Source organism: Salvelinus alpinus, chromosome 28 (assembly GCF_045679555.1).
Source record: "Salvelinus alpinus chromosome 28, SLU_Salpinus.1, whole genome shotgun sequence".
NCBI lineage: Eukaryota > Metazoa > Chordata > Actinopteri > Salmoniformes > Salmonidae > Salvelinus > Salvelinus alpinus.
The window spans coordinates 18,029,358-18,040,174 of NC_092113.1; the positions used below are offsets into that span (position 1 = coordinate 18,029,358).

Consider the following 10,817-nt stretch of genomic DNA (forward strand, 5'->3'; position numbering starts at 1 on the left):
TATCAAGTACACATGGGCAATTGCCCAAAAGAAATAGCCTTTGTAACAGGCCTAACCTATCATATCTGAACGGACACAGGTAGAGGTTAAGACTGTACAGCCTCCACTTGAGAAACCAAATCGAATCTGTCTAACAGAAGCTCAAACAGGTAGGCCTACATAATATAAGCACTTTGTCCCCAGGACCATACAATTACTCAATTACAACCAATAAACTAATTCTACAATGTAAAAGGCAATTTCCAATGTACAGTACATTTCGCTTTATCAGACTTAATGATTATTAATGACATTTCAACACCATTCATACATGGAACAATGATTTTCTCTTATTCAATGTTCTGACTCCAAAGCATGCCGCGCAGGCCAGGTAGCCTATTTCTATGTGCGCCTATTATCCACAACCAGAATGACAGAGACATAGGACACAGACACAAGGAACTCTGACATAACCCATGAAATATGAACAAAGTTAACCATACATGGAATTAAATAAACAACATTTCTTCCTCATGAGTCTTGTGAACGTTCATGTGCACAATAAACATTGCTCCCACTCAGAGGGTAAGAAATGGTTGGCTAAATGAAAATGTACCGTAGACCTATCAAACATGAAACAGAAATATCTACGTGTTGCAATAAACGGTATGGGGAAGGAATTATGAAACGCTAGCATTTATTGTAGTATTAGATAGAAAATAGATGTACCACATAGGGCCTATGCATTTAAAGCAAGAGCAAACATTTCAACAAGAGAAAAAAAGCAATCTGCGCTAGCTCATCACCTGACCTGTGTTGACTGATAGTTTGCTGGTCCAATCAGAGTGCAGAGTGTGCGTTTCACTATCCAACCTGTTGCAGTTTTTTTTGCAAGGGCGATGCTGCGGCTACTGTCGCTGGCTGCGTGTGGAGTAATCCACGTAGGCTGTGCCACAAAATAAGTGACAAAACATTATCAAACCTGGCCAGATAAATTCAAGTCATCAGTGTCAAGTCCCAAGTCTTGAGGCTCCAAGTCCAAATCAAGTCTCAAGTTATTTTATTTTATATTAAGTCTAGTTACAAGTCATCAAATTTGTCACTTGAGTCAGACTTGTCCAAGTCATGTGATTCGAGTCCACAACTCTGGAAATAGTCATTGAAATGATTGGCAATATCAAAAGGTTTTGTTATAAATGACACATCAACTTCAATGCCCATATTATAATAAAAAAATCCATTGTGTTTTATGTGATTTATCTTTGTTTGGTAATATAATTTATTATTTTAAGTTTAGTCACAAAATGTATCAATTTACAGTATCTCAACCAATCAGCTAAGCAGCCGGACTTGTTTACCACCTCTTTTGCATTATTTATTTGAACCATACAATTGTTCAATTCACCATCAATCCAGGGGGCTCTATAATTTCTCACGTTTAGCTTTTTAACAGGTGCATGCTTGTCAACAATTCGCATTAATAATTTTACAAATACTTCCAGTGCTGCACCTGAAATCACTTCCTCATACACATCATACCAACATAAATGTTTTACATCTTCAACAAGAGTCCTGAGAAAACATTTTGTATGATGTCTTATAAATGACTTTAGGCCCAACCTTTGACACTGGCTTTCCTTGTTATTACCACAATGTTACTGTCACTACAGCCAATGGAAACAGATATTGCTTTGGAGCAAAGCTCTGCAGCATTAGTGAAGATAGGGTCAATACAAGTGGATGTCACTGATCCAACACTATTGGTAAGCATTCTAGTTGGTTGAGTGATAACCTGGCTCAAATTACAGGCATTAGTCACAGTTAGAAGCTTCCTATTGAGAGGACAGCAAGTTGCTAACCAGTCAATGTTCAGGTCACCCATAAAATAGACTTCTCTTTTAACATCACACACTATTAAGCATTGCACACATATTATCCAAATACTGACTGTTAGCAATTGGTGGCCTATAGCAGCACCCCAAAAGAAGACGAGGCAGGTGAACACTTAAACAACATTTGATCCTCTCTCATTTTTATAGGAATATGGCTCTGAACATATACAGCAACGACAGGTACTGGTACAGTAGATATATATAAAGTGAGGAATAGTCTAAAAACAGTTTTTGGCACCAGATTGATGCTGTAAAAGTCAACAGGGTTATAGGGTGTTGTAGATGGAAATTCATGAGTCCATCATGCTTTGTTTGTTTGCCCAAAGTCGGCTAGTCAGGACGCTAGTTCATTAACCTTGAGAGCACAAGGGTTCAAAGATAGTCAAACGTTCTGAGACACTGAACAAAACCTATGACACTGCTCCTCTGGAATCTCCTGCAGCCGAGATGAACTGGTAAGTTATCACTGCGACTTCTTCATTAGGAATCAAATGAATAGATCTTAAGAATGTAGTCTAAAGCCACACTTGTTTTAAATGGGCAATCAACAGTTGAAACAATAACAAAGTGATCTCACCGCCCCTGTTTCTGTAAAAAGCTAAGGATGGGGCTGGAGAAATGTAATCAATCTCAAATTCATAGACAGAGCTATGGCTGGATCATCCATGATATCATAATTATAATTTTAACCATGTTTTGAGGCTATATAATATTGGTTTACATTTACTTTGTTTACAAACATTGGAGTAAAACAAGCTTATATTTTGGGTTCTGATGAGATACGACAGTTGAACTAAGCTCATGAGGCATTAATAAGTCATATTTTTTTTAAATCAATGAGTACATATAATGAATGTATAAGTCCAAAAATGTATGTAGCAACTTCAGATTGCCCCTATAAAGTGCATGAATATGACATAGAGAACCACCAACAAAAACATCAACAATGGAGCAAATGCATCCCACAATAAGATTTTAACATGCAGTGCTCAAGGAATGGCATTACTTGAAAGCAACATAACTTTTTTATGATTTGAAGTTTTACATAATTTGTTTACAAAGTCTCCAATGACAACAAAATCATAAACAATAGGGTAATTGGTCCATTGTTTTGGTTATGATATAGTAAGGCAGTTTTACTGATCTTATTATGGTATAAATCATATTCTTCAAAATGAACTTGTATATTTCCTTAGCTAAAATTGCTGTAAATCTTACAGACTGTGGCTTGAATGTTTTCATCTCACTTTGGTACACAGTGCGTATTGTGTATCTGTCCTCGCCGTCCTGCTTCCTGTATCGCTGAGCGTGGAAATGACGGGGTTGTTTGGCAGCTTCACTTCCCCCAACTTCCCTCGCCCATACCCCAACAACCATCACACAGTGTGGAACATCTCCGTCCCAGAAAGCCACAGGGTTAAACTCTACTTCACCCACTTCAGTCTGGAACCCTCCCACCACTGTGAATATGATTATATTCAGGTAAACAGTCATGAGCAGTGGAGGCTGGTGAAGGGAGAAATTGGGAGGGCATACCTCATTCTAATGGCTACATTGGAATGAACGGTATTAAACATTTGCAAATGAAAGTTATGCATTCACACATTAATTTATAATAATAAGTTGTGTTCATAGATTATTATTATTTTTTGCATATGTTTGATACCGTTCCATTTATTACATTCCAGCCATTACAATGCGCTCTTTCTCCGATTTCTCCATCCATCAGCCTCCACTGGTCCTCAGAACCACCCTCAAGAACTGCATGCACTCATTAACTTGTTAGAAATCTGTCTGTGCTCATGTTGAACTAGGTGTTTGCAGAGGCCAATGAGACATTGCGTTTCTGTGGCGAAGGGGAGAAAGAGTATGTAGACGCCCCCAGGAACACAGTTATCCTGTCGGCTGGGAACATCATGTCGGTAGTCTTCAGAAGTGACTACTCCAACGAGGGGCGTTTCACAGGCTTTCAAGCATTTTACACCTCAGAAGGTGAAGTAGAATTTTATTTTACCATTACTTTAACAGGGAGTCCCATTGAGACCAATATCTATTCCGCAAGGAAACCCTGCGTGAACACAATTGACAAAATACAATAAAATACAAATATACAAAACACACTGAAGTAAAACAATCACATTCCTCAGCAAAGAGGTTCGCAATCAACATGTTGAACTGCCCGAGAGGCACCAGTACATCCAGTTATAGGGAACTTTGTTGATTGTTCCATTCATGGGGTGCAAAGAAACAAAAAGCTGTTTTACATAACTGAGGAAACTGAAGGAATTTCTAGAGTTAGCCATCCCTGAGACCAGGTATGGTAACTGATATGTTTAAAGGTTTTTAATGATGTTAGGTACTGAGGGAGTTTTTGTAAAAGTAAAAATAGCAGTGAATCAATTGACCTATGATACTTCAAAGAGAGCCAGCCTACTTCATGGAAAATACTGCAGTGATGTGTATTGAACCGGTAGGCCGTTTAAAGCTCTATGATAAACTGAATCTAACGGCTTTAATGAAGTGGCAGCTGCATTCATATACAGTGCCTTCCAAACGTATTCACACCCCTTAACTTTTTTTCACAATTTGTTGTGTTACAGCCTAAATTTAAAATGTATTACATTTAGAATCTTTGTCACTGGACTACACATAATACCCCAAAATGTCAAAGTGTAACTGTGTTTTTAGAAACATTTACAAATTAATTTAAAATGAAAAACTGAAATGTATTGAGTCAATAAGTATTCATCCCCTTTGTTAAGGCAAACCGAAAAAAGTTCAGGAGTAAAAATTTGCTTAACAAGTCACATAATAAGTTGCATGGACTCACTGTGTGCAATAGCCGAGCAGTGAATTTCAAACACAGATTCAACCACAAAGACCAGGGAGGTTTTCCAATGCCTCGCAAAAATAGGCACCTATTTGTTGATGGGTATGGTGAAGTTATTAATTACATTTTGGATGGTGTATGTATACACCCAATTACTATAAAGATACAGGCGTCCTTCTTAACTCAGTTGCCAGAGAGGAAGGAAACCGCTCAGGGATTTCACCATGAGGCCAATGGTGACTTTAAACAGCTACAGAGTTTAATGGCTGTGATAGGAGAAAACTGAAGATGGATCAACAACATTGTAGTTACTACACAATACTAACCTAGTTAAAAGAAGGAAGCTTGTACAGAATATAAATATTCCAAATTATGCATCCTGTTTGCAACAAGGCGCTAAAGCAATACTGTAAAAAATGTGGCAAAGCAATTAACCTTTTGTCCTGAATGCAAAGTGTTATGTTCGGGGCAAATGCGGCACAAGATATTACTGAGTACCACTCCATATTTTCAAGCATAGTGGTGGCTGTTTCATGTTATGGCTACGCTTGTAATCGTTACACCTTGGAGATTTCCATGATAAAAAAGAAACAGAATGGAGCTAAGCACAGGCAAAATCCAAGAGGAAAACCTGGTTCAGTCTGCTTTCCACCAGACACTGGGAGATGAATTCTCCTTTCAGCAGAACAATAACCTAAAACACAAGGCAAAATCTACACTGGAGTTGCTTACCAAGAAGACGAGATACAATTATGATTAAAAGCATCCCTTATCTCCTTATTTTCAGCAATGATGCCAGAGTCAGACAGAACCTGCTTAGGTAGGGAAGAAGAGGATTTTGTACACTTCAGTGAATTAACTGTTTCCCAAAATTTAGAAAGATCACCAGCAGAGATAGAGCTTAGAAAGTAGCTGGATTTAGCTTTCTAAATCGAGATAATACATCTGATTCTACATTTTCTGATAGATTGCTAATCTGTTAGTCAGTTTTCCTTGCTTTTGCCTAAGCCTGGTTCCTCATCTGAATAAACTCTGAAAGATCAGAGGGTTTGATCTGTTCTTGACTCTAAATTGTTTAAAAGGCATGTGTTTATCCACCAAAGGAATAAAGATAGAGGAGAACTGTTCAAGGGCTAACTCTGGGTCAGGAAACAGGAGACTCTGGATAACTCACATTTGTATAATTCATGCACAACCCCTTGGGAAACAATTATTTAAAAAAAAATATATATATTCTTTAGTAGACGAATGTTGACAATGCTGCTGTCAGCCCATTGCTGTTGGGGACAGACTACAGAAGGTACTTATATACAGAGAACCCCAAATCTTCAGATTTTTCCTCACAACGACCAACTAGCAATATAAAACAGTAGGTATAAGGATCTCAGAATAACCAATTCAGTAGAGGAATCAGGAAAAAAAAGGCCCCTGACCCGAGATGACTGTTCAGACTCTATTGCCTATATAGCAGTACTTAATTGTCCTGCGTCGGACCAATATAAATGTGCCTATGAATGTGCAATATAAATGATTACTTCTGGAAATTAATTTAAATTCAATATATGAACTTCACTTTACTTGTTTCTCTACTTGTATCATCTATACACTAATAATTACGTGTATTCTAAAACTGCTTGTAAATCCCTTAATTATCAATTATACATAATTATGTATACCTGAAATGTTATCAATGCATCCTCAATGACCTGGAACCCATCTTTTGAATGTATTTTTGTATCTACAACCCAAATGTAACATTATTCTTGTAGGTCTATATTAACTGGCTTCTCTCTCCCTGTTCACAGACATCAATGAGTGCCTCAGCACGGTAGATGGGGAGTCTGTGTGTGACCATTATTGTCACAATTATGTTGGTGGTTATTACTGCACTTGCAGGTTGGGATACCTGCTCCATGACAACAAAAGGTCCTGCACTGGTAAGGGTGATTTAAACTAGACAAAAAAACAGGAAATCCCATGGAATGAGGGAGTATTATTCATACGATTTGATTTGTCGGTCTAATACTGATAGCAGTGTTTGCGAACCTATAGGGCCTATATAGTTTAGGTTACATTTTTGATTAATTCATTATACAAATGCAATGCTTTCCTCTCAGCTTGGAATGGTTTCAAACATGAATACATGTATATATTCATGAATACTACAAAGAGAGAGCACATGTAATTAGAATTGGCTTTCCTATCCATACCACTTAAAGAAGTTCTCCAATGTTTCTGAATACAGCACAAAGAAACTGAGGGGAAATATGTCTTAACAGAAAAACAATATTGAATGTATGTTTTACTTTCTGAATTCTAATGGCCCCAAAGAACAGACAATTGGGAGTGTACCTGAGGATAGTCATTTGACTGTCAATTTGTCCTTCACTTATCCCATGAACACAGAACAGACTTTATGTCCATCTCTAAAGATAATTTACAGCACTTTCAGAGCAGGGCACACTGCTGCCACGTGTTTGAAATAAGTAAGCACACAGCAGCTCATTACAGCATAGTGGAGTGATTACAAAGTAATTTCAGAGTGAAGAAGCACAGAGCTGTAGAAAGTCGTTGATCTCTGCCAGCTGGCGCAAGGCTAGGTTAATTACTAGAGATTCCTAAGGGAAAAGCTCCCTGGAAAAGGCGTCGAAAATTGATACCTGTTTTCAACGCTAATAGCGCACTGATGCTAGGTAATTAATCACAATTACCGACGTGGACGTGCCTTAAATTGTTATTCTTAGCCAGAGGATAAAGTGACACCACATATCAGGGGATGAATAGACAAAAATGATTATCCGCTTTCAAATTTCTCTAATTATATAAATTACAGCAACTCTGCCTCTTAGAGATATCGATTTGTTGTTGTCTATTACAACATCTGTGTACTTACTAGAGTAATAATTCAGTATAAATGAGCCCGATTGCTTATGCCAGAAGGATATTGCATCCACTAAAAGATAATAAGGGCGAATTATGACAAGACAATGCAAAGCTTCTCAATGTTTTTGCACTTACTATCCATTTTTTATTAACTAGGCTATGTCTTTTAGAAGTGCTTCAAAGAATGAGAATAAACTGCTTTAAAATAAATAAAAAAATACAAACAATTTGATTTGATTTGTGTCTTTTCCTCTGTAGTACCTTGCAGAGGTCAGGTGCTGACGGAGAGGTCAGGAGAGTTGGCCAGCCCGGGTTACCCCAGTCCATACCCCACAATGAGTCATTGTAACTACACCATACTCCTACCAGAGGGATTCAGAGTGCTACTGGACTTCCAGGAACCGTTTGACGTAGAGGGCCACTCGGATGTCCCCTGTCCATATGATGTCTTGAAGGTCAGCCGGTGCATACTAGCGTAGGGCCATCCTTTAAAACTAACCAATCAAAGACACAAGGGCTGATGAATACACAATGTATTCCTACTCATGCTCTAGAAGCAACTTGTCTTTGTCTGCTGTCCCCCCTTGGAAGATGTATGGCCTTGGAGTTCCTGACCAAGTTTTCCTTCTCTTCCAAGATCTTTACCGAAGGACAAGAGTACGGACCATTCTGTGGAGCGTCTCCTCCTGGCAAGATAGACACGGGCAGTTACCAAGTACATGTCTCATTCAGGTCGGACATCTCAGGGAAAAACAAGGGATGGAAGATTAAGTATACCAGCTTGGGAGTTCAAAAAGCATAGTAGAACTTAAATATTAAAACATATCACATGCTATGCCAATGTGATACCTTGTCTGAAATCTTTGATAATCCACATGATATAAAAAGCCTCATTCATCAAGCAAACTCCAGTGTTAATTACATAACATTGTAAAGGGCTTACTGTGAATTTTCCAGTAATTTACAGGCAACTATTGGCAAGTAGGTTTCCCTTTCAAATAGAGCATTACCCTCTAGCCATAATTAGATAAGTTAACTTCCCATCAATCAAAACATTGACAATTTTTTGTTTCCAGAGTGGTACCCTACGAATCAGGTTTGAGGAGTTAGCAAGGTAACTTTGGCCAACTCGGAGTTCAACTTGGTATAACCAGTCATACGAATGTGGCTCACCTTTTAGCCAGGTACAGTTCTATGGCAATGAATCCTTAACCTGCTCTGGGGTAGGCTAACTCCATTTACCCTGAATTAAGTTTCTGTGCCTCAAGTTAAAGACCAATGAAATCAGATTCCCTTGCTCTCGCAAAGATTTTGTCATCATCACCTTCATTGAAAAAGAAGATAGTAATGACAGAATGCATTTGAAACTTCACGCACAGTAAAACTTTTGTATGAAAAATAAAATGATTATGATTAAATTATTTTATTGATAGGAGTGGGGGAAAAAAGGTGCTCATGCATTGATAACCACACCAAAGACGGCATTAACAATAAGTATTAAAACCCTGAGTGGATCTAGCGTGCTTCATAGGATACCCCTCTGGTGTAGTTAGGTTGTTATTTAGGGTTTACTGTAATCGTGATCTGTTCTTTAACTTACACCCTGCAGTACTACATTTCTTTTTGAATCTTGTTTGTACTCTGGCAGATGGTGAAATGGTGTGTGTTTATCACATGCGCTTTCTGTTGCTTAGTTTGATAATTAGTAGTGTGTGTTTGTGATTGCTGTTGGGGTTTTTCACCCCCCCATCCCCAGGTTGTTGTTGTTGGACTATTCTACTCAATTATATTCTATAATGTGATTATGAAGTCAGTGGTAGCTGTGCTGTTCAGTGGTGTGTCTGTGGGGTGAAGGCTGAGGATCCCAATTTCGTTCAGGTCCGGTTCAAGGCCCTAGAGGAGTAACCTGAGGTCCTCTTGAAGATCCTAATACTTCTGAAGGACATACTGAATGCCAGTGAGACCAAAGTGAAGGCTCTGGAGACCAAGATGGAGGCTAATCTCCTATGAATGTGATGCTACAGTAGCAACTTCTGTCCTGATGTTCCCCCAGGCATCTTCACAGCTTCAGTCAGGGCAGCCTACTACTATCCCAGACTGTAGCTTTAAAAGCATTTTGTTTAGAGCAATCTTTGTGTACCTGTACAGATGCAGAGGTCAGAAGAAAGACTAAACAATATAAGTGCAACAGTGACTTGGAGCCAGACTAACAGGACTCCTTGAAATAGGGTGCTGTCATGCAGTACACTGCCAAGCAGAGGAGAACAAAATCTTACGGATCAAAGCACATCAGCACCCTAGACGTGCCCACTTTTACCTCGACTTCAATGAACATCCAATGTTACTGCAACAAAGGCCCCAGAGTTTTACCCGATCACATGACCTTACCACAAAAAACTCTGGGCCATATCTATAAATTAGTTCCTCAAACAGATGGTCAACATCTCAATAGCTAGTATAATAACTAAAGAGACACTGGGCATCCTTGTGGGACACCTCTAAATAGTTCCAACGCATTCAGATAAATACCCATATTCACAATTTTGCCCTCTGGTTTCTGATGTAACATGAACCTCCCAAATAAAAATACTGCCGTAATACTGTCCTTGTAATATCCAATGATTTTCCGAAGGTAGCAGATATTGTAGTGACCCTCAAACCCAGAACTTCACAATTACTATATGCAAACAGTTACTCGGTCTGATATTTTCCACACAAACAGGCACTTGAAGCATTAAATTAATGCAGTAAAAGTAGTTTAAAAGTCAAATCAGCTGCTGCTATGTCTTCCGTCTAAGAAGCAATGATTTGTAGTTGTTTAACCTTCATGCAATATGCATTTATTCTTAGTGCTCCCTAGCTACTCATCTATAAAAACTGATATTCTACGGTGCTTCAGTCTGATGAAATTGCCTGTTCTCAGACACTTTAGCAAGCAGCTAAGGGATGGGGCTGGATAAATGTAATCACTCAAATTCATAGCTACAACTATGGATGCAGGGATTAACCATCTCTATTCTATGAGAACAAAATTAGTTTTAATCATGTTGTGAATCAAAGCAGTGTGTTTAAATACATTGTTTACAGAAAAATGTGTAAAACAATTGTGGGTTGCAATGGCTTAAGACAGTTGAATTGAGCTCATGAGGCATTTATCATTTATATCCACAATCAATGGCTATAGGCTATCATTAATTTAACAGTCCAAAAATGGATGTATTAATCCCAGATTG

The 10,817-nt window shown here is 38.4% G+C and overlaps 1 protein-coding gene across 2 annotated transcripts; it reads left to right on the top strand.

Annotated features, from left to right (window-relative positions):
* The first annotated feature begins 2,202 nt into the window (after positions 1-2,202).
* On the top strand, positions 2,203-10,187 carry masp2 (MBL associated serine protease 2). Of its 2 annotated transcripts, XM_071371930.1 has the most exons (7): positions 2,203-2,326; positions 3,131-3,353; positions 3,686-3,863; positions 5,489-5,521; positions 6,507-6,638; positions 7,843-8,039; positions 8,222-10,187. In XM_071371930.1, exons 1-7 carry the CDS (start codon positions 2,319-2,321, stop codon positions 8,384-8,386), a joined length of 936 nt encoding a protein of 311 aa, XP_071228031.1. In that variant the 5' UTR covers positions 2,203-2,318; the 3' UTR covers positions 8,387-10,187. The 2 variants fall into 2 exon arrangements, with proteins under 2 accessions (XP_071228031.1, XP_071228032.1); XM_071371931.1 differs by lacking the exon at positions 5,489-5,521.
* The last annotated feature ends 630 nt before the right edge of the window (positions 10,188-10,817 follow it).

What these genes read in the sequence shown, in the direction of transcription:
- masp2 (XM_071371930.1), top strand. An exon ending in GTGAATATGATTATATTCAG is followed by an intron (nt 3,354 to 3,685) that starts GTAAACAGTCAT and finishes ATGTTGAACTAG; the next exon opens with GTGTTTGCAGAGGCCAATGA. An exon ending in GTCCATATGATGTCTTGAAG is followed by an intron (nt 8,040 to 8,221) that starts GTCAGCCGGTGC and finishes TTCTCTTCCAAG; the next exon opens with ATCTTTACCGAAGGACAAGA.